Source organism: Pan paniscus, chromosome 12 (assembly GCF_029289425.2).
Source record: "Pan paniscus chromosome 12, NHGRI_mPanPan1-v2.0_pri, whole genome shotgun sequence".
Lineage (NCBI taxonomy): Eukaryota > Metazoa > Chordata > Mammalia > Primates > Hominidae > Pan > Pan paniscus.
Window position 1 is genome coordinate 109,956,222 of NC_073261.2, and position 24,226 is coordinate 109,980,447.

Consider the following 24,226-nt stretch of genomic DNA (forward strand, 5'->3'; position numbering starts at 1 on the left):
GAACATACCTGGGAAGCAGTTTTTTGATGGCAATACAAAGATTCCATGACAAAAAAAAAATTCATTTTTTGGCACTTTTGCTTTTTAAGTGCTTTAAATCTATTCCATCATCTTCATTATGACCCTGCAGGTAGGGAGGAGACAGGCTATTCTTAGCTTCCCTCTCTTTTAACAAGAATGAATCTGGACCCAGAGAGATTACTTGGCTTGCCCTGAGGTCTAATATTGAATGGCAGTGAAACCTGGTCTCAAAAATTCCATCCTTGGACTGCTCCCATCACAGGGTCCCACTGCATGTGAAGAAAATAGACAGGCTGCAGGAACTTTGACCCTCCTACTCTTTTCAGTCCTAATGTGATTGTTCCATAGAAAAGGGCTTCGGGCCCTGGTGTAAGATGACTAATGTCCTCTAAGAGTAAATATGCCAGCCCTGTCACACATATTTTCTGGCAGACCTTTTCCATTTTATTGTGTTTTCATAAGCAGTTAGTATTGTGCTATAAATCACTTCCATTTTACATCCCCAAATATTAATAATAGATAATTATTTATGCTTCTTAGTTTATCCTGAAGGGGAAAGAGATTGGAGGAGAGAGGAAGTGGGTGGGAAAGAAGGGCAGAATTTAATTTACAGCTTTGGCGAATCCATTTTGCTGTACTTTTTTCCAGTGTTTATGCAACAGTCATGGGGCACAGAGATAGCTATATATCCTATTGATGAAATGCCAGGGCATCTTTCAAAACCAAAGACATCTCTATGTAAATGGTGTTTTCTACTCACATTATCTTAGTTTAGTTTGATTCTCTGTCAAATTGTCCATACAGTCCTAAATGGGTTGTTAGGAAAATGTGTATATGTTACTGGTGCATTTGAAGACAGTGTAAGTCCTTGGCCGATTTATAAAAGTTAGAATACATGGATTTGATAGCCCTTCTCCAGTGCAAGCCCTGCTGTCGTGCCCTGTGGCAGGTTCACCAAAGACCTTCCCAAAAAACAAAGCACATAGCCACCTTCTTCTCCATTAGCATCAAGGAGTGCCGTGCATTGGTTTAAATAAATATCACTCTCCTCCACAATGAAATCTTCCACCCTGCCTCAGGTGACAGCAAAGTATTCACAGTTAATATTCACCAGCATTAACAAATTGAGCCCCTGCAAACAAAACTAATCCTGTTTAACTATCTTAATGTATAAGGTACTTATGCTATTGCAAATTCTAGACACTTTGAATTTAGCGAGTTCTTGACAACAAATGTATATGTGTGCAAGGTCGCAGGGCACATGATACATTTTCAAACTTTCCACAGTAGCAAGTCCAGAACAGGACTTTAAATCATCCCCCCAGATAATGTCCTGGATACACTTGTTCCAGGGCTCCTGGAAGTATTGGTTTCTGAAACTGCCCATGTAAATCACAGAGATTTTTAATAGCTTTATTGTTAGACAGGAGTAACTCCAGCTTTATGTAACCATTCTCCTCAATTTCCGTGAAATAATTGGCAGTGGTTAGAAGCTTAGAATATGGTTCTTAGAAGGAACATTACCAAAGAAAACACTGGCTGCAACTAGAAATAAGGACCCATTTTCACCAGTAACATTGTTGGTGTGTGTGTGGTGGGGAGTGTTTGTACCTTTCTTTGACTAAAGTTCAGTCTTTGTGTTAAAAATAGAAAAGCTAAGCACACAGTTCACAGTTCCTCTTCACTCAGCAGATGCTTTAAGGGGTTGCTCATAGCTTAAATTTAGTAACCTTTTCAATCACTAATTCTTCAGGGTTCCTTTCAAGATGTCTTTCCACGACATCTGAAAACACAATAAATTTCAAAAACATGTTCACCACTTGAATCTGAATATCGAGAAGGCCAAGTGTAAGACTCCAAAGCCTCTCAAAGGGATTTTCCAGATGGCAAAATGATAACAGCTTTCAGATTAGAAAAGTAAACCTAAGTGCAGTTTTTCACTGTGTCAGACTCAACAAATACCCTATTAGTGTATTAACCACACTGGTGAGACATTCAGGCCGTAGATCAATAATGGATGATTTGAGAACATGGATGTTAATGAAAGAGTGGATGGCCAATTTGACTGTAGGTAAATACCTACATCTTAATGGTAACCAGGAGAGATATAACTATACAAAAGCCATTTGAGTGCAGTGAGCTATGATGATACCACTGCACTCCAGCCTGGGTGACAGAGCCAGACCTTGTCATTTAAAAAAATAAAATAAAGTCATTTTGGGAGTAGAGACAGAGGAGAGGATCTAAACGTAATAGGACCTTTACTTACTACACTGCTTTCAAGTACCCAGCATTCTATCCCATCTTACCAATTTCTTCGTGTATTCATTGATTCATCACACTTTTATTGCCTGTCTCCAATGGCCTTCTCAAAAGATCTCAGAATTCAAAGACAAGCAGAAGAAAAATCACAAAACAGTGTGAGTAGTATATTTAAATTATTTGTTCAACTGTTTGTTCAGCAAATTTTTCTTGAGCATCTACTATGTGCCAGGCCCTGTGCCAGATCCTAGAAATATAATGTCAAGTGAAACAGATATGACCAGAGTCCTACAGTCTAATGAATAAGATTTTCATTAATTAGTTCTGACGGTATGATTATTTAGCTGGGGGATGAAAATAGAATGAATCATGGACTTCCATAGGGATTTAGGCCAATGTCACATGTCACTGTGGGTCACACAGTTCTTTTCCCATTTGGAAAGAGAGACAGACAGACAGAAGACAGACAGACAGACTAGAGCTTCTCCCAGTTGTCATTCTCTTCCTTGAAAGCTGACACCACTTGTGATTTGAGTCCCCTGAGAATCTTATGGCACTCTGGCCCAGAAGGCAGGAACTGTGCTGCCCGTCTAATTATAGCTGGAAGAGGTGACTTCAGTTTCATGACAGGAAAGAAGGAAGAAATTGGACATCCAATAAAACCAACAAAATTTTGGATGAAAATGAGGCAACATATTTCTAAGCCTGGATGAAAGATGGAAATGATGGAGTGGCTTTCTCCTACCGCATCCCACCACTGCTAAACCACATGAGAAATATTTCTAATAGGACACCAGGAAATCTGCCAAAAGAAACAGTTTCTTAGAGAGGGAGGCTGAGGACTGAGGGTCCTGTCTTATAGATCACCCCAGCTGCCAGGAGAAAATTACTGTAGGATGGAAGCTATTTGTTTACCACAGCCCCTGAAGTCCGCCTCCTCTGGGAGAGAAGTGGTACCAGCCCCCTGGTTACTCATGCAACTCTGTGGTCATATAAATGTCAGTGCTGATTTGTTGAAAGGTCCCTTCACCTGGGATGGAGAGCGCAGCTTGTTTGTCTCTAGTGCCAGTACCTTTTTCAGGCCACCCTATCAGAAACAGTCTTATTTTTGAAACAGTTAAGAAAGGCCTCTATTTTTAAAGACTGACTTGAAATCTTTCTTTTTTTCTGTTTAAGTAATCATCAACAGGATTTTTTAAAAAAAATTTTCCAGCTCTCCTCTCTGGCCCACTTAGTTTTAATTCTGTTTTGTCTAAAACTTATCAAGCAGTGACTTGCTAGGGTGGAGCCAGGTGACAGCTGAGATTAGAAGGCTTTCTGTTCTGGCCTCAGAGTGCCTTCTTCTTTCCCATACTATTTTATAAATATATGCAAATAGTCTTAGCCCTGAGAATCTTGGTCACTGACTATCTTGCTTTTCTTCTTCTCCAAATACATACATCTCTAGGAAACTGTCTTTGTTTAGCTTATGATTTTTCAAAAGGAGAAAGGATTTGAATAGTCAGCGTTTTATTTTTATTTGTTTTCTAGGCTCGTTGCTTTGCATTTTTTCTTATGTTTTCTTCCCTGACACTTTCCTTACTCAGAAACTGCCAGCCTTACCCTGGAATTCTATTCTACCAGAACACTTTCTCCAGTTACGGGCCTCCTAGCTTGTGGATTTTTAGGTTTGTGTTTAAGACACTTGCATCACTTTGAGAAAAGTTTGAGAAAGCAGAAAAAGGTAAAATACAAAGTGATTAATATTGTGAGTAACATCGTATCTGAGAAAACTTACCAAATATTTTTGGGAAACACTGATAGGCCATAAAAACCTAAAAAAGTTCAGGTTGAATACCCCTTACCCAAAAATGCTTAGGACCAGAAGTGTTTCAGATTTGGGTTTTTTTTTTTTTCTGATTTTGAAATAGTTGCATTATACTTACCAGCTGAGCATCCCAAATCCAACAAGCTGAAATGCAAAATACTCCAGTGAGAATTTTCTTTGTGCACCATGTGGGCATTTAAAAACATTTCAGATGTTGGAGCATTTCAGATTTTTGGATATAGGAAGCTCAACCTGTGATAAATGTCTTTTTCCCTTACTGTCTCCAGTAGATTGTTTTCTAACCCAGCAGGTTTGTTTGTTTGTTTGTTTCCCCAGCCTTGCTTTCTCCAGCTGCCAAGCCTTTGTCCAAGCTGTGCTCTCTTCCTGAATATACTCCATTTCACCTTCCACTGCCCCAGCTCAAGTTCTATCCCTTACATGTAACTGTTTCCACTCTTTCCAGACCACATTCATCTTCTCTTTCTCTGAGTCCTGGTGTACAGACATTCTAGTACCTCCTTACTTCCTAGTTGAAATGGTCTCATTCTTTGAATGTATAGTTTGCAAAGTTTCTGGATAACCTATGAGGACCTATGATCTTTTCTTCAAAGAGAATTGCCATGGCACTGATGATTTTCACTCTTCATTTCTTAGGAAACTCTACCAGTTTCTCAGGTCTTAGGCAGCAGGACCTGGTGAGTCACCTAGTCTAAAAATCTCCATGGGCTCCAGTCATGGAGAGTTTAGGTAACTGAAGCAGGAGCAGCCACCCCGCCTCAGTTCCTCACCGATCTCAGCATTTCTGAACACCAAGTCAGCATAGCCAGTGCCCCACTTCGCCATCACTTATCTTGTGGATTCTGTCTTTTGTTTTTTTGTTTTGTTTCATTGTTGTTGTTGTTGTTGTTGTTGCTTTTTGAGATGGTGTCTCACCCTGTTGCCAGGCTGGAGTGCAGTGACATGATCTCAGTTCATTGCAACCTCTGCCTCCAGGATTCAAGCAATTCTCCTGCCTCAGCCTCCCAAGTAGCTGAGACTACAGGCATGCACCACCATGCCCAGCTAATTTTTGTATTTTTAGTAGAGACGGGGTTTCACCATGTTGGCTAGGTTGGCCTCGATCTCCTGACCTAGTGATCTGCCCGGCTCAGCCTCCCAAAATGCTGGGATTACAAGTGTGAGCCACTGCACCCGGCCCTGTCTTTTTTTTACCCCCAGAGAAACACTGGTAAACAACCCTCTTGCAGGATCAGCCCCTTGTACTCCCACAAAGATTAGTTAATACTGAGATTTGATCTGGTGATGGTTAGACTAGGTGTAAACTCGGCCTTCACCCTCTGTTAGTGAGGTCTGCTGCAAGCATGCTGTGCCTCAGGATCTGAATATTTGAAAACAGAGTTTGATAAGATAACATCTGTCCCCTCTCCATGAGCAGTGCCTTTGTTTTAGATGGAGAGATGAACTTCCCTACTAGGCCAGGGAGATAACCTATTGCATAGGAATTGCAAGATAAATAAAACCCAATCTTTACTACCTCTCCACCACCACCCACCAGCTCCCATGAAATGCTCACGGGAACAAGAATACATGCTAGCTCCGGGAAGGTAATCAAGTGAGCATTCACTGAAGAGCTCAAGGGTGCTTCTGTGACTGTTAGAATACTGTTTTCATTATGGAAGCTTCAGTGTGTCACTTGTTTTTGTGGGTAACAATCATGGTCAAGACCAAAGATAAACAGAACATTTGTCTTTAACATGAACTCCCTGCACGTCTTTGCCAAACCTCCTGAACATGAGATCAGGTTCAATGAGAAGTGCTGTCTACATACCCATGTGTTCAGGAATGATATGCCTCTGTCGTGGTTTGAAGGATTTTAGTTATCCAGTTTTTAAGCATATTTTAAAATATAGAAATACAAGGCAGACTGTTTTTCCCATCTACATTCAGATTCACAGAGTTTCAATCAAAGCAGAAATATTCAGTTGCTTCTCCTTTAAAAAGCAGACCCAATACAGAGTTTCAGTTTTACAAGATGAAAAGAGTCACGGAGATGGAGTGTGGCGATGGTTGTACAACATTATGAATGTGTTTAATATCAATGAACAGTACACTTAAAAGTGGCTAAGATGGTGAACTTTATGTTATGTGTATTTAACCACAATAAAAATAGTAATTGAAAAAGTAATAAAATAATAAAAAGACCAAAACATGTGGACTCAAAAAGACAATGCTTATTTTTTCTATCACTCAGTGCACTGTTTTACATAGCAGGTGTGCAAAAAAATTGTTCCACATAAATAAATAAGTGCCTATGATGATTCCTGTATGCTTGTTTTATGACTATAAAAAGATCATTGACTATTTTAAACTGAGTAATGGGCAGAAGTTTTGTCAGTTTTCCCTTCCTAGCATCCTAGCAGCTTATTAGGTTAAAGAGTAAATACCAGAGCAGCAGGAATATGATAGGATTGTCAAGCAGGTAAAACTGAATATCCATCCTCCTCCCAAGCTATTTGTAAACACCAGCACTCTGTCTCTCGGTTTCCCTGTTTCTTAGATGCTCAGCCTACAGAAGGAGAGAGAGAAATCTGGAACCAGATCAGCGCCGTCCTTCAGGATTCTGAGAGCATCCTTGCAGACCTGCAGGCTTACAAAGGCGCAGGCCCAGAGATCCGAGATGTATGTCAATGATCACGCTGAACTGACAACACCCGAGGAGGGGAAGGAAAACCACACATGCACACAGACACACACAGCAAGATTAAGTAATAGCTATAGTATTTCCTAGAGTACCAGGAAGAACAAGGAGGGTAATGTGTCCTTAAAAACAAAATGCATGGGCCGGGTGCAGTGGCTCATGCTTGTAATCCCAGTACTTTGGGAGGCTGAGGCAGGTGGATCACCTGAGGTTAGGAGTTCAAGACCAGGCTGGCCAACATGGTGAAACCCAGACTCAACTAAAAATACAAAAAAATTAGCTGGGCATGGTGGCAGGTGCCTGTAATCCCTGCTACTTTGGGAGGCTGAAGCAGGAGAATCACTTGAACCTGGGAGGCGGAGGTTTCAGCGAGCTAAGGTTGCACATCGCACCATTGCACTCCAGCCTGGGCAACAAGAGTGAAACTCTGTCTCAAAAAAAAAAAAAAAAAAAAAAAAAAAAAAAAAAAGAGCATGAATCGCCCCTTTTATTCTAGTGCATTAATCTGAGCACACAGTGCTATAGATTAATATTACCCATTCTCTTCTCAAACACACAAGTGATATTGCAGGACTCACATTTAAACAATAATGTGTCAATATGTTATTTCATTTAAGGGAAACAATGTAAAGTCTGTGAACAACAGTTGAAATATGAACCATGAAGTCTGGGTGGACATGTACTTTCTGGCATTTGGTAATTACTCAGGCAGGTTCCACCAGTGTGATACACAACAGCCAAAACCACCTTGCTTTCAGTTTGTCATCTCAAATGTCTTATGAGATTTTCTAAAATTAACAGAAAACAAAACAACAACAAAAACAAAAAAGAAAATCACCACTTTGACTTTTGCAACTTCGCAATACCTTAAAAGCAAGAAACTTCACACTCTTTTTATGTGAAAGCATTAGTTTTGTGGCAATACCAACACATACATATATGCATGCAAATTCACACATACACACACACACATAAGCACACATGCACGCAGTACTGCCACTGCCCCCATCCTTCTGAAAAGAACACCACCACCGTCATAATCCTCAAGTTGCTGAAACTCAGACAAGGCGGAGTTTCTAAAAAAGTAACAGTCTAGTAAGAGGTGGTTTTTCTACTTAGGGGTCACCATTTAATTTATACAATTTAGGTAACATGACAAACTGGCAGGAATGCAATGCCTATTAAAGATAAACGAAATGTCTACAGAATTTGCACTTTATAATGAGCACAATTCCACTTTAGAGGAGTCTAATGGTGATGGAGAGGGCTGAGTTTCTTCCAATTTAGATGTGAATTTTTTGTGTTCAAGATAATAGAAACAAGTGAGATGACACAGGATGTAATTGTAGAGCCATTTGCTGTATGTTCAAGTGTTAAAATTTCCATTCATATTGAGCATGTTGGAGGACCATCCGATGAACCGGTGTTGATTTAAATAGTATCACATCAGCAAAGTATAGCAGGGATTGTATTTTAAACTAAATCTTAGGGCATTTTGATGTGGAGCTTACCACTTCTTTTTAAACAGTCAGCTCTACTGTGTTTTTGCAGGCAATTCAAAATCCCAATGACATTCAGCTTCAAGAAAAAGCTTGGAATGCGGTGTGCCCTCTTGTTGTGAGGCTAAAGAGATTTTACGAGTTTTCCATTAGACTAGGTGAGTATGTATTTGTAGTTTTCATGGCCCACATACGGAGTTCTGTTTTGATGTTTGAGTAGGTAGTGGGAACAGCGTGGCATATTGGAAAATGTCCCACATCCATCCACTGTATCAAATGAGAGGCCATTTATGAGCAACAACTCTTGTCATTTTCATTTCTTTCAATCCACCACAAAGTTCTTCCCCTGAAGTTATTGGCCCATTTAGTGTGTCTCTATTAGTGAGTATCTTCTTGGTCCTGTTCTCATCTGTATCCAATTCTTAATAGTTTTACTGTGGGCTGATCACATTTCTGAATAACAGAGAAGTTAAAAGATAGCAGGTTACCTGCTCACCCAACAAATAACTTGCTTGTCTGGAGTCATATGATAAATTTAATAGAGTAAAATGCAAGAAAAACAATGTAACATTATTTCCTTAAGCTTTAAAAAACTGTGCAAGTACAGGATGGCTTTGTAGATGTTGAGTAATGCCAAATCTGGTTGGAAATAGGATCAATGTGACCAGCAATATGACAAAATCACTCCCCAGGGAGGATGCTTCATTGGTTAATACAGTATATCTTGAATGAGGAAGGCATGTTCTACTCTACTTTTGCCATAAAATGAGTGCCACAGATTAAGAGGAAAACAGAGAACTTGAAATACCTTGGGGGAGTAATGACTGTGATGTTAAGAGGACTAGAAGCTGAGACGAAGGGAAGTACTTGAATGAACCAAACCCGTTTTCCAAGAAGAGAGGGTTTCTGATGACTCTCAGATAGAAGAGAGTAAAAGAGAACACAGACTTCTTTCTATGTTTCCTCAAAGGGTTGACCCAGTGAATGGAAATTCTGAGGAGCCAAATTTTTGCTCAGCAGAAGGAAAACAATTCCTTACAAGAGCAGGCCAAGGTAGAACTGGCTGCCTCAGAAGAGAGTGTGTTCTTACAGATGGAAATATCTCAAAAAGGCCAGAGACATCCCTGTAGAAATGCTATAAAAGTTATGTAAGAACTACATAGAGCAGATGTCCGCAAACTTTTCTGTAAAGGGCCAAATCATAAATATTTTAGAGTTGTGGGCCGTCCTGTCTTTTTTGCAACTACTCGCCTCTGCCACTCTCATGTAAAGGCAGCCCTAGTCGTTACATAACAGAATGAGCACGTCTGTGTTTTAATAAAACTTGTATTTATTTACAAAACACAAGTAATGGACCAGATTTGGCTGATGGGTCATACCTTGCCAATCCCTGCTTTAGAGGATTGGTTAAATGACTCTGTGCTATTAGAAATATATTGAAGAACAAGCTATAAGGGACTGTTTAGAGAAACAGACAAGTGGGAGTGGTGAAACTGTTGCAAGAAAAATAATGGAGGTAGATAGGGCAATGGGTTCATAGAAAAATATTCTTGGGATTAGGTTAGAATGTAGTTGCAGAGAAAAGTCCAATAGGGGCAGAGGTCTTTCCCTGCAAAGCCGGTCATCTAACCCATGTGTTTAGGGCACTGTCTCATCTCATCCTGAATCATGAATGGCTGTCTCATGCACATGACCCAAAAACACATATCTGTGGTTTTCTAACAGTGTCAGAAATTGAGATTACTAAATATGTCCAGGTCCAGCTGAGCTTAGAAAGAAATTTACAAAACACTGTGGCCATGGGGGGTTTCCGCAGGGGAGGCCGCCTGCCCAGCCATGTGGGATTCCTTCTCTTCCTCGTCCACATGCAGCACACCTCACATAGTTATCGGGAGAGACTCAAGCAGGTGATCTCTGAGATTGTCAACTGAGGCTGGGAATTGTGTTCTTTGAAGGACCTCGGTGGGCCACCTCCAACATATCTATTTATCCCTTTGATTTTCAGAAAAAGCTCTTCAGAGTTTATTGGAATCTCTGACTTGTCCACCCTACACACCAACCCAACACCTGGAAAGGGAACAGGCCCTGGCAAAGGAGTTTGCCGAAATTTTACATTTTACCCTTCGATTCGATGAGCTGAAGGTTAGGCCAAATGTGCTGTGAAAATTTAATAAACTTGTACTGAGTACCTACTGTTTACAGCTGTTCTGTTAGTGCTGTGGGGTGGGTGGGTAGAGAAATGAGTAAGATGTAATTCCTTCCCTAGAGAGACATATAATGTGGTGAGAATTTGCATTCCATGTGGTAAAAGTAATTTAAGATGATGATTTGTATATGGAAATTTTAAATCTGCCAAATGAAATCAGAGAAAACCTTTTCAAGTATCTGTTCCACATTAAGACCAAATATACTTTCCCTGAAATCTAGCCCGCAGGGCATATTTTAAAATAATGAAGTTGTGGGTCCTTATTTCTAACCAGAAGTTGCTTTGACTCTTATGTAACAAAGAGAAGTCCTGGAGTATTTATAAAATCTAGTGTCTGGGCTCCTCCTAATGCATATCCCCCATCTGATACTGAGAGATGACCTTCGCTCTTGTCCTCTGAATTTCAGATGAGGAACCCGGCTATTCAGAATGACTTCAGCTACTACAGAAGAACAATCAGTCGCAACCGCATCAACAACATGCACGTGAGTCCCTGGGTCGCCTTGACCTTTGCACCCTTCTCCATGACTCTTTTGATTTCTGCATCAGGCAGAGCACAGACAGAAGACAATGTCCTTGTCTGTAATTCAGTTCCAGAGAAAAGTATTTGGAGCATTTGGACTTTCTCTTTATAAATCCATCTTCTCTTCTTATTTTCATCAGCTAGACATTGAGAATGAAGTCAATAATGAGATGGCCAATCGAATGTCCCTCTTCTATGCAGAAGCCACGCCAATGCTGAAAACCCTTAGCAATGCCACAATGCACTTTGTCTCTGAAGTAAGTGAAGTTGAGCAACGAGGTGCTTTTTTTCTTAATTCCACACAAGAGCTGCAAGCAGGACTAATGTGCATTTGTGTCTCCCATTTAGAACAAAACTCTGCCAATAGAGAACACCACAGACTGCCTCAGCACAATGACAAGTGTCTGTAAAGTCATGCTGGAAACTCCGTAAGTTAAATCAGAGATGTATTCGTGGTTGAGACTTCACCCAGCCAGTGTCTGTTAAGATGATGATGTTAATGATATGCAACATTTGGGTCAACACCCTAAAGTTTTCATGTATATTATCTGCTTTAATTTCACTAAGAACTCTGAGTGGTAGGTGTCACTATCACTACTGCATAGCTGAAGAAGCTGAGGCCCAAAGTGGTTGACTGACTTCCCAACAACTGCATAGCTTGTCAGGTGGCAGAACCAAGGCTCAGATCAAAGATGCTGTAGAAGATGTGTAAGAACCAAATGGAGGGTGTGTTAAATGATGGGACATCATGATAAATATATTGTAGAGAAGATATAAAACCAGGAGTTGACATGATAAGACTGTTTCAAGAGTGAAAATGGAGGTCTCTCTCTTTCTCTATCTCTCTCTCTTTGTACCTAAACTAGTTGCTACTTGTTAGATTTAAAAATGATTGAGAATATTGAGGATGAAGCAGCATGGTAATCTGTGCTCAAAATTCTGAGTTCCACTTATGGCTGTAGCCCCTACTATGCCTGTAAATAACTGGCCTGACTTCCTGAGCCTCGGTTTCCTCATCTAATGAAGTTCCCATAAGGCCATCTACTTTGCAGAGTCTTTAGGAAGACCAAAGCCATCAAGAGTACCTTATAAAATCTGATAGCCTGTTCAAATGTAAGATGGCATTAATTTCAAATATTTCACTTGTACCAAAGTTAAGATTTATTCCAAGGCAGAAATAGTAATCATCTTCATTGCAGAGCCAATTCATAATGAAATAGATGCTAAGAAAGCCTCTAGAAAAAAAGCCTCTAGAATTGGCCTGAATTATCTGAATCATCAGTGACCCTGTCAAGGTAAGTGAACAAAATTCAAACTCTACAAATACTCTTGGATGCTCAATGAATGGTACATAGTTTTTAAAGGTATTTTTGCCAATCCAATACAATCTGCAGCCTGTGTTTTAACAAAGGAAGTTACTCCGACTGGAGACATGATAGCTGCTCCGTAGAAATGAGCCCAATTCTTTTTCTCTGTAATGAAGCCATTACTCTCTATAATCTTGGACAGCCAGAGGGACCTGCTATAAAATATTCAAGATTGATAGGTGGAGGAGTGAGGTACATGATGAGCTAGCCCGCTGAAGGGCAGATGAAAAGGGAATTTACTGCCCTTTAATTTACCTTATTTTCACACTGAATTGCTGGTTGAATAGATTCAAGGAGAATTATCATCATGGATTTCCTCAGAAGCATATTAACTGGTTGTTGCAGATCTGGGATTGTTCCCAAGAGAGGATTGGAGGCATCTAAAGTATCCAGTTGTGGGGCCAAAGAACGCACATGTTCTGACAAGGAAGTGACGCCACTGCTGTTTCTTCTCTTGCAGGGAGTACAGAAGTAGGTTTACGAGTGAAGAGACCCTGATGTTCTGCATGAGGGTGATGGTGGGAGTCATCATCCTCTATGACCATGTCCACCCTGTGGGAGCTTTCTGCAAGACATCCAAGATCGATGTAAGAATAGTTGTGAAATGTGCTTTCCAAATAAGGGCCCATGAATGTTGCCAGACCTTGTTTTTCTTCCTCAGGCACCTCAAGACCTCTCCACTGAGAGTGATCTTTCTAAGATGCACAGCCCATCCTGGCAGCTGTCCTCACAGCAAGATGTCCAGGCTTTTTCATGTGCTTAGGACAAAACACTCAACCTCCAAAGCATAGCAGCAATGTTACGATGCTGATCCCCTCAGTCTCTAATGGAGCTGAGCAAATGAACAGTCACTTAGTTGCATGCAGTCCCTTCATTTACCCAGTGTGCTGTACAAATAGATGGTTTCTATTCTATGTGTGTCCTATTGTGAAGAATTGGGAGATACTGCATTACAAGACACTATGGTCAAATCCCAAATTACCCTTTCACTTCCTCTCCCACCACTACCTGTTGCTCCACTCATGTCCCATGCCTTTCCTCATCACTTGGATATACGTGATATGTGTGAGTCCTTTCTCCTGCCCAGAGAGCCCTTCCTCTTCCTCTCTGATGGGTGGGTTCCTTTCAGACATGTTTCAAACATCACCTCATCTAAGAACACATTTTCTGCATAGGACGAGCCTTCTTGCTTCTCTGGTCCCCAGAGCACTCACCGTTCTGTATTTTCTGACTCCCTCACAGACGATTTCTTGACAAGGACAGGGACCATAATCTATATACCTCATGTCTGCTCTATTGCCTCACACAGTACCTGGCACATAGTGGGTGGAACTCAACAGACACCCTGTAGGTGTTTTGATGGATGAATGAATGAATGAATGGAGATAATTGAAAACACATGATTTTGGTGCGCAGTTGCTTTGCTGTTGATTGTGGCATAAAGCACACCTCCTCTTCATCCAGCACTTGCCTCTAGCACCAACCCAATAGTGTATTCCATGTACTCATTTAAAGCCTTTAAGGTGCAGAATAGCTTCTCTTGGTAGTAACTTACTTACTCCAGTATAGCCGAGTCTGGGTGACACACTGTGTTCACTCATCTGCAGAGAACAGTGTCCTGATGCTCTGGCCCTATGCAAGAGAAAGTCTACATGCCCAGGAGGGCCATAGGTCTGAAGAATGCAAGATAATGTATCAATAAAAAATGTAACTTGGATTACTTATTTTAAGGTTCTGAGTTCATAGTATAGTTAGTCATGTTTCTTCATAGACTCTTTATTATTTTTAATGTAATTATTTCTATGTACCAAGAAAATTAATATTTATGTGAAAAAAAATTTGACACTTAGAAAATCAAGACATAGTAAATTAAATATATCTGTAATAACCTCACCATAGGCAGAGGATCACCGTTCATACAGCAGCATGCATGTGTACCTTCTTTTAGTATAGATGCTTGTGTGGACATGTGTGTGGATGTCCTTAACAAATTAGTACCCTGCTTTACGTGCTATTTTGAAACATATTTCATTTACATAAAAGTGTATCATGGGCATTTTTATACCAATAAATATTTTTACTGTATCCTTTGTGAGGCTTTAACATTTTCATACTATAGATTGAGTATAAATAACTCTGTAAATATTATTTGACTATGGATTGAGTTCATTACCTGAGACTCATAAGATATTCTCATTACCATAGCCATTTGTTAACTTGTCACAGAGTCAACAATTAAAAATACACTGGGTAAAATTATGCCTTGTAGCCCTAATCTTTAAAAAGCTTGGCTTTATATGTTATTTACTGAGTCTTTCGGTTGAGGCTGTAAACAGTATATCATGTTAAGTCTTCACGCATAGTCTTGATGAAGTTTGCTTTTGTCCGTGGAGGTCAAAAGCACTACGTAAGGTTTGTTCATATGGATGTTTGCATGTACCTCTAAGAAAGTTTCAGGCTTAATAAGCACGGTAAACCATTTGAGACGGGCCATTTTTTTTTATGACATATAGGGTCTCCATTCAGATACTAGTCTGTTTCTAAGCCAGCAGTTATAGTCACTGGGCTTGTAAATCATTAGGGCATCAGCATCAACTGTGAAAACCCCAGGATCTCTTTGTGAGGGCCTGAGAGAGGCAGGCACTGTGTGTGTACTTACAAAGGGCATGCTTTGGAGTGCAGAATAGACATGAAGTGAGCTCTGGAAACCTAGGGGAGGGAGAAACTCGTTTTGCTGAAGAGCAGAGACAGAGGGTGATGTTTGAGGTGGACCTTGAAGAAGATGTAGGATTTTCCCAAAAGGACAGAGGGAAAGCAGAGTCCTCCAGGCAGGGGGAATCATCAAAGTGGCTACCAAGGCGGCACAAGCCATTTATTAAAGAAATGCTAATTGTGGACGCCAGGAAAGGAGGGTTTGGGGAGATGGTATTTTCAATTGATTTCCTTGGAATCTTTTGAAATGACCCAATAAGTAATCACCTCTTAACCCCTGTCTCCATCTCAGATTTTATCCAGAATTCCAGACCCCATTTCCCATGGACACCTGAAATATGGCCATCCCCAAAACAGAGATTCCCCTCCCCCCACAAACCTGTTCCTTCTCCTGGGTTCCTGTCTCAGGTATTTCATCGTCCTCCAACCAGTGTCTAAGCCAGAGGCTAGAATTGTCCCTGAGAATGAGGAATGGCTTCTTCACCCCATATCTCATCAGTCACCAAATCCTATGGAGTTGACCTCAGATTAGTCTCTCCTTGCTCCTCCATGCCCACTGCTGCTTCCACACCTCACACCCTCAGGGGCTCTCACTGCCCCTTCTCTCTCTGTTCTTGCTTCCTTCTGGTCCTTTTCCATATTAACCGCATCACTAGATTATTTAACACCTATCAAGGATGTTTTCCACAGGTAAAGGCCCCCAGCTCCTGAACATGCTGTCGAATTCACACTGCATCTGGCCCCAACTGCATCCTTGACAGCATCTTGTTATTCTTACCTACAGCTTAAATCACCCTAAGTGGAACTCCAGATTCCCAAACAGCATTCCCTGCTCTTCCACCCCTTCCACATCTGCATTCTCACTGCTTCTTAGGCCTGGTTCATAAGAACACTTCCACACTATGATAATCAACTATGGGAGAGGGACAGAATCTCTGCATCCCTGGGCCTGATGCCATCCCAGGTCTGGGGTGGCATATACCTGGCATGCTTGTAGCTTCTCCCAATCTGGTATGCATGACAGACACCTCTCGTTTGCCATGACATTCTTTTTTGATGAACCTGTAGTGATCCTCACATGATTCCCAACCCTGTTTTCTGGCAGCCTCCATCAGTCTATCGGGGTCTATCAGGCCGTAAGATAAAACTTTTGACATGCAAGAAGCACAATGACAGAAAATGTTTCTAAGGGCTGTTACAAAAGGGGCCCTAAGTATAACCAAATCCAATATATAACAGCATATGAATAGCTTTGCAGAAAGATTCTTGCTTTGCCAGAAAACACTCCAGGATATGCATAATGTAATGTGATCTATATAAATTCAGTTTCCATGCACTTCCCAAATTATGGGTCAACTATATTATACAGACACAAAAAGCTAAGACACTTGCCTAGGTTTGTGAAGATACTAAAGAAACAAGCATGAAGGAAACTCAGGCATTTAGCATCTGTGAAGTTCACATTCTGAACAGTGGCCCTTCATCAGTCCTCTCAAAGATGGCTGAGACATAGACTTGGACCTCCAGGAGCTCCTGGTCTAGTGAAGAAAGAAGTTAATATGGGCACTAAATTCTCCAAGTTTCTCTGATAAATGACAGAGTCGTATTGGGAGCACAGAAAGGTGTTGGTTGCTTCTACCTAATGAAGGTAGTGAGGTCAGAATAGGATCCCAGGAGGTAATGATCTTCAGCTGGGTCTAAAATAAGTGTTAAGGGTTTGCCAGTCAAACAGGTGAAGGACAGAAAACATTCAGGGCAGAAGAATGGCATAAAATTATTCAGATTTTATTCAGTAAATCTCAACTGAGCACTGAGTGGACGGAAGGCCCTGCATTTGGCTCCATAGTACAAGGCAAGATCAAAGTCTCAAGTCTTTGTCCCTAAAGCCAGGCAAGTGAAATGTACAATTGCAATATAGTATGAAAATTGATAATGATTGCAGTCATACAGAATCCTCTAGAAGCCCAGAGGAACAGCTCACCAGCCTGAGGGGGTAGGAAAGCCTGTTGGTCATTTCTGCATTGGATTTCTATGGGAAGACATAATGTGACATTATGGGCACATGTTATTATGGGTAGATATTGGCATAGACAGTATTACTAGGATATTAACAAACATTGTGCTTTCTCCTCCTAGATGAAAGGCTGCATAAAAGTTTTGAAGGAGCAGGCCCCAGACAGTGTGGAGGGGCTGCTAAATGCCCTCAGGTGAGCTTCAACCCTGTGTCAGCTCACAGGGAACAGCCAGCCTTTCAGGGCTATTGCAAATTTGAATACTGTTGTGGATAGCACCAAACTTAACCCTTGCATATTTTAACACATTGAATCTTCCTAACAATCTTTTGAGGTCAGCACCATTTTTATCATTCCCCTTTTTAAAGATGGAAAAAAAATGAGATTTAAGGAAGTCAAATAACTTGCCAAAAGTCACACAGTAAATGGCCAAGCTAGGACCTGAACCCAGGTGTGGGTGACCCCGCGGGTCATGGACCTGATTCTCAGCCACACTGCTTTGGGGCTTAAAGAGACTCCTCAGAACAAGAGGCTTCCAGGCTCTCACTTTCCACTTTACCAGGGGTTCCCAAACCTGGCTGCACTTGAGGATTATGTGGGTACCTTTTGAAAACACTCAGTGTGATTCTGACTGCATGTGACTCAGACCAAATGGATCGGAATCTCTGGGCTAGCGTCTCAGGTATCCATTTTGTGTTTCTTTGTTTATTCTAAAGCTCCCCAGGTGGTTCACATGTGCAGCTACCAGAATTGAGAACCCACTGTCTAGATGCCTAAATATTTGGCCAGCTGTGGCATGTTTCAGCTTCTCACTGCTAACAAGTGACGCCTAGGCAGCTGCTTTCTTCCCAGGGATGCATGTGCTTAATCCATTTCAGAGAGGGGATGCTTTTTTTTAGCTCTGACACATCTACAAGAATTGGTTGAATCACACTGCTATGTAAATCATTCTGATACTAGATTGCAGTCTAGAAGGTTTATGGTCCCTGTTGTCTTATTCATCTTTGATTCCCCTGAGTTCCACTCAGTGTTGTACATGCAGTAAGTGTTCAATAAGTCTAAGTGGGATGGATCAATAATGCTCTACCTATGTACAACGCTCATGTTTTATACTCCACTCCTAATCATATTGTCTCATTTAATCATCACAAGTCAGAGAGGTAAGGGTGATCTGTTACCCCCACTTAATAAATGAAGAAACTGAGACACACACAAAATGAACAAAATAGACCCTGAGGTTGATGCTGTTTTGCTGTGTTGCTAAGTCACCATCCTTTAGAAGAGACTTAGTATTAATATAAGAGCCTTCCAGAGTCTGTGGGAAAAACTAAGGTTTTCTCCTGGTGTCCATTTCACACCCAGGATGACTTTCTATACACATGAATAAGGCTTTAACTTCTGAGTGTGTTGAGCTTTCCAGCTTCATTCAATCAAGCAAAACTCTGTGCTAGGCCCTGAGTCCCATCTGATTTGTTAGAATTTGTGCCTCCTGGAGGCACTGTGATGATGTCAGAGGAGCACAGGCTTTCCAGATAGCAAAATATAGGGTTGAGTCAGAAATCACAAATCTCAATTCAGTAACCTTGTGATCTGGAATAGATCATTTAACCTCTCTGAATCTTAGTTTTCTTTTCTATAAAATGAAAGCAATAACCTCACCTTTACAAAGTTATTGTAACACGAAACTTAACATGGAGCGCCCATGACCTGGCCAAAGTTTTATTACATGTTAATTCTCTTTTCCTTCTTTTGCATAAATGATTTCTACACCCGGCTATTGGGAGGCTGCAGATTGCACCATTTTTGTGGGTTTGCTTACCAGCATTTGTGCCCCCTTGTGGTGGCAATGAGGTTAATTAAGCATTGCCAGGAAAGTGGAGAACCATAAACATTCCAGTTCTGGGCAATGTTGCTATGCAAATCTCTATTCTGAAATTTGTGAGTTAGCAGGGGCAGCCTCAGTGGTCAGGATTCTGCACTCAATCTTGTGAAATCCACCTCCCTAGAAAATGAGACCGCTCATATCTCCTCTGTGTAATTATTTGATTATGTAAAATATCTACTTGGTTTAATAACCATAATACAAAATTCCTTTGGAAGGAAGAATCGAATATTAAATCTGAGACGACTGTGAGCATTGAAGTGTGGATTTTTGTCTAAAGAAATAAGCCCAAATATCAATTGTGTTTCCGAAGGTAAAGATGGGCTGAAGCTTACACAGAGCACTGTTTGCCGCTAACCTCTACCATTCTCTCTCCATCCAGGTTCACTACAAAGCACTTGAACGATGAATCAACTTCCAAACAGATTCGAGCAATGCTTCAGTAGAGCTCTGCTCAAAGAAGAGGATCTATGTGCTGACCTCAGAAGATGTATATGTTTACATAATTTAATACAGATTGATGTTAATACTTGTGTATTTACATAACCGTTTCCTTCTTGTCACTGAAATATATGGACCTTAATTTGTATCCTGACTGACTCAACCCAGCAGAGCATAAATTGACTTGAGAGCCTTACCTTTGATGTCTGAAATGAAACCCCCTTCTCCAAAGGCAAAATTCGGAGACTTTGATCTTTGCTACTGGAGTCCTTTAACAACACCTGTAACGATACAAAATTCCTAATTGTTTGTGGTAGTATTTTAATTCTAGATGTGTTATCTCTCTGGGAAGTATAGTTTATAGAAACACAAAATATTTGATTTCCTGTGTCGGCTCAGCTACAAGAAACACAACTGTTATCTTGACAGAGGAAGAGAGGAATCCAAGAAAAATGCATGTGGAGAATTAAACCCAAGTGTTTTGAATTCAGCACACCCCCTCTCTGTCCTCAGACTGCAGTCTACACGTGCAACTTTTTTGTTTGCACGTGTTTTATTAATCAGCATACTCCTTTTCTGTTTGGATTTATATCCCTCTAATGTTCTCCTTTAATTTCACATGAAAAAAAATCTCCTGTATTTTTTTCAGTTAGTGGGAGAGCAGCAGAAATAGATAGATGTGATGTTGCCACTGGACTGATGAAGGTGGCTGTCTTGGAACTGGGAGACAGGTCCTCAGAGGTGCACTCAGGCAACAGAACAGCCATCTCTCTGCTTCAACCCTCTGCCTACAGGGATTAGGGAAATGGAGCTCTGGCTTTGAAGTTATTTGTGAGTTTAGCAACCTTCCGGTTACCTGCAGAGTTCTGGGTGCACAGCCACCCCTCATAAGAGCCCTGTTCTCTGAAGACCATTTATATGAGAACAAAGGTCTAGGATACTGCATTAGTTTTCCCAGAAAACTAGAGGAATTTAGAGGGGAAAAAAATCCATGTTTTCTGTTTCACAGGTTTTTAAAAAGTAGCTCTTCCCCAACCCCGTTGCTAGCTTGTTGCAATATAAAAGCCCTGGTGCACCTGAATTTACTCCTGGCCTTACTAATGATTCATAGTGTGATCTTGAGAAACGTGTTTAAGCTTTCTGAGTCTTAACCTCCTTGTCTCTAAAATGGGCAATTAAAACAATCTTCAAGAGCCCTGTAAGGTTAATGCCGATAAAATGACTGACTCCGCCCTTCTTCCTTAGTACGTAGTATCCAGCAAGCATTTGCCCCACCTTGTCTTGTTGATGAACAATATTATGAAGCCTGCAGTCATTCTCTCTGTACATCAGAGCTTAGTTCGAATGGAATCATGAAAATCTCTGATTCTGACCTCCTAAGGAAAAATGAAACCCAGAGGATGTGGTCATACAGGATGGCTCCCATGTGGGCCTAGAACCCAGGATGCTTCACTCTTGACTCCATGCTCTTCCTTTTATACCATGTGGCTGTGAATACATACTATGGGATGGGATTCAACCCTTCTAAGTAAATCCTCAGTCTGGTCTATATTGTTACTTGCCTGTTTCCACTAGAAGGAGTCACCCAGGCATTTAGTGAATGATAATCCTAGAAGTTGAGTCTGAGTACATCAGAGTTTGGCATTATTTGCAACATCCCAGGAATGAGCTATAAGACTCCATTGCTTTCTGGACTTTAGTGACCAGCTGATCTTCCCTTGGATCCTCCAATAAAGGGGAAAAAATACTTGTCTTATGTTGTTTTAGCAAGGGAGTTCAGCCAAGCGGCAGGAAAGATTCCCTGGTCTGCATCTAAACATTAGTCAATAGAAGGAAAAGGCTCTTTTCCTTGGAGATTTTCAAGTTGAAAAAGTACAGCTGCTTGGATGGAGGTTCTCTCATCAGAATAGAAATAAGCTAGGTGGTCTTCAAGACCTTTTTGAACCTACAGATTCTAAACCTTAGAGGAAGCCAGAATATGTGATCATACCAGGTGAGGAAATTTAGGAGATATTCATCTTAAGAAATATCCTATTTGGCAGTCACATGTTACACTTGAGCAACAATTGTCTAGACTAGAAATATAGAACCACACAATATTGATCATCATTGGGTCAATTTCTCCCCCTCTATCAAGTGAGGAGATTAAGGCTTAAAGAAAGGAAAGGACTTGCCAGCCACCACAGGGCTCATGAGGGGCTTGAACCCATGTCGTGTGTCTCTACCACAGCTGATTCTCAGCTGGCTAATGGAGAAAATGTGAGGAATTACCTGTCAAATTAGATTGAGCTCAGAGTAAATATATGAGCACATTTATAACTCTAAATTAGACTTTCTATCAAATGGGACCAAACATATGGAAAGGGCTGCTGTCCTGCCTCAATTTAGCCAAGACTTGTCTTGTCTCAAAGCCAAGACTCAGCAGTACATGGATTCTGAGAAGTCCAGGGTCTGAATTGTTGTCTCTGATTACTGGAAGGACAGGTTAACTGAATGTCTGTGATCACTAACAGGTGATGGGCTTTGTGCCCACTCCAGAGATATTGTGGGAGACAAATTCTTTTAACAGCCTGTCCTCCTGGCATCAGGAGTCATTGAACAATCACGGATTGTTGTGTTTGGGATTTTTTTTTTTTTGGCTTTGTTTTTGGTTTTTTGTGTGTGTGTGTGTGCTGCATGCACATGCGTCCAAGACTTATGGGTGGTTTAGGGGAAAGTGCTAGCAACAGTGTCAATGTCATTGTTAACTATATTTCATATTTGAGGTCTCATTGTTTTCAAATAAACAGTGTTTTCCATGACTGAGATATTTATTTTTGGGAAAGCAACGAGGTAAAAATTATGTTTCTCAGATGCACTGCTACTTTGGTGTTATTACTGTGTTCTCAGAAACTCGTTGTGCACCACTAGGAATTAGTAGTAGAAAAAAAAAAAACAGTAACAACAACAACAAAAAACTGGAAATGGATGTCTTCACATTAGGGGTGGAGTATTAACAACCAGAAAGAAAGTTTGGTTATTACCTTTTAACTACTAGTTAACATCATGCTTGATCAACATTTGCTCCTAGTTATCACCATTAAATTAAGACCTTAATGGTAAACTGAGGTTACTGATGCATCATCACGTTTAAGCAAAAATAATTTCATGTTTTCCCCAAAGAAAAATTAAGCCTCCCAATCTTAGGATCCAATTGTGCAGTAGAATTCAGAGACTTCTCATTCAATCTTGTATCCTATGCAGCTACAAATATTTTTTAAATGTTAGTAATAAACATTGGAATTTTGTCTTAAAGAGTTCAAAACCTTGGAACCCAGTTTTCTCACTACATCTATAAAGGCCATTACAGACCCAAGGCTGTTTTGCAGTTTTCATATGTTGTTTGCTGAAGTCATTGTAATTTTTTTTGCCTGCTTTGCCTTTTTTTCTACAGGAGTTTTGAGTGTGAAATGAAAATTAAAGTTTGGTACATATATTTAAAAATGCACCTCTATTTTATATGATGCTTAGGGTTAAGTGGGTGATAAGCACGTGATGATTCGTCTACATAGATATTTGCTAGACACGTACTCTGAGAAAATCACACCAGCAGCCCTTCACCTCTCTATACCTGAATTTCTTTAAAAAAAAAAAAAAAAAAAGTCAAACACAAAATGTGCTACTCGTGGTACCAGCTGTGTTTTGTTCATTTTGCAAGAGAACCCTGAATAACAGCCAAAGGCAGGAAATTACCAAAAAAAAAAGGCAGAAAATGAACAGAGACATGATTGATATCTAGAGACGCCTGAGCCCTACTTGTCGAGAGATGCTAAGAAACACTAATAAGTGATCTTTTATTCTTTCTTTTGAGTGCAGTACTACTTTATGGGTTTGGCAAGATCAGCAAATAACCGGTTTTATGTTAAGTATATTTTTCAGACAATGTAAGCCCTGAAATAATTCTTCTAACTATTCAACTTTGAGGCTTTCCTAGAGCATTGCTTTTAATCCCTGCACTTCTGAAGCTGATCACCTGAGACCTAATTGTGTGTGCTATCAATGGCTCAGAATTCCCAAGAGAGACCTTCCATGATGCCCTGTGCAAAAGACAAAAGCACAATTATTAGGATTATTTGTGACAAAGGGAAAGAAATAGAAATAGGAATTTTTCTGTAAATTGACAAATGGACAGATTTAAAGAGATAAAACCTAGAAAGAGAGAGAAGGAAAAGGGTCGCTGAAGAGTGTGGGTGTGTGTGCCCCTAATTAAATGAGTGTTGAGAGTCAAAGACATGAAAAAATAAGGAAGGGAGAATATGCGTAACTGTCAAGAGAAATACATACAGATAGTAAGGAATTGATGGATGTGCAATTCAGAATAGTCTTTATACCAGCCAGAAAGTTGACTGTTATTCGGGGTTCCCTTGAAAGGATGGGGATGAGGAGCCCAGCTGACCACATTCATGAAACCTGGTGAATATTTGCAGTCTTTCTTTATACCTGATTTCACCTTTTGGCTTATCAATGTGTAGACAGAATTTCTAGGTGTTTTCTGCTTGAAAGGTCTATATTATATTTGGCCATCACAACTTAAGTGACTGATTAAATAAAACTGAATTGTATTGATCAGTTTATTTAAGCTATTTATATTGACTAAATACAATAATCCATCCAATACCTAAATCCTAGTGCAGACTGGCCTAATACCATGCTGACCTCACCTTCATAGTGCCTCTTACGTCATAAATAAAGTTCTAGGCCATTCTGTCTGCTTCTGCTCAGAAGTCAAACTCTAAAGAAGAGAGGTTTCCTGCACT

General features: G+C 40.5%; 1 protein-coding gene across 2 annotated transcripts in view; it reads left to right on the plus strand.

Annotated features, from left to right (window-relative positions):
- Positions 1–22,913, plus strand: part of CYRIA (CYFIP related Rac1 interactor A) — a 110,406-nt gene extending 87,493 nt beyond the window's left edge. For both annotated transcript variants that reach the window (XM_034952647.3, XM_034952648.3), the window contains exons 4-12: positions 6,648–6,769; positions 8,340–8,445; positions 10,293–10,429; positions 10,901–10,978; positions 11,157–11,273; positions 11,365–11,444; positions 12,844–12,970; positions 17,232–17,302; positions 19,372–22,913. In XM_034952647.3, coding sequence (XP_034808538.1) covers positions 6,648–6,769; positions 8,340–8,445; positions 10,293–10,429; positions 10,901–10,978; positions 11,157–11,273; positions 11,365–11,444; positions 12,844–12,970; positions 17,232–17,302; positions 19,372–19,435 — 902 coding nt within the window. In that variant the 3' untranslated portion in view covers positions 19,436–22,913. The remainder of the gene's footprint in view (positions 1–6,647; positions 6,770–8,339; positions 8,446–10,292; positions 10,430–10,900; positions 10,979–11,156; positions 11,274–11,364; positions 11,445–12,843; positions 12,971–17,231; positions 17,303–19,371) is intronic.
- Positions 22,914–24,226: the final 1,313 nt, after the last annotated feature.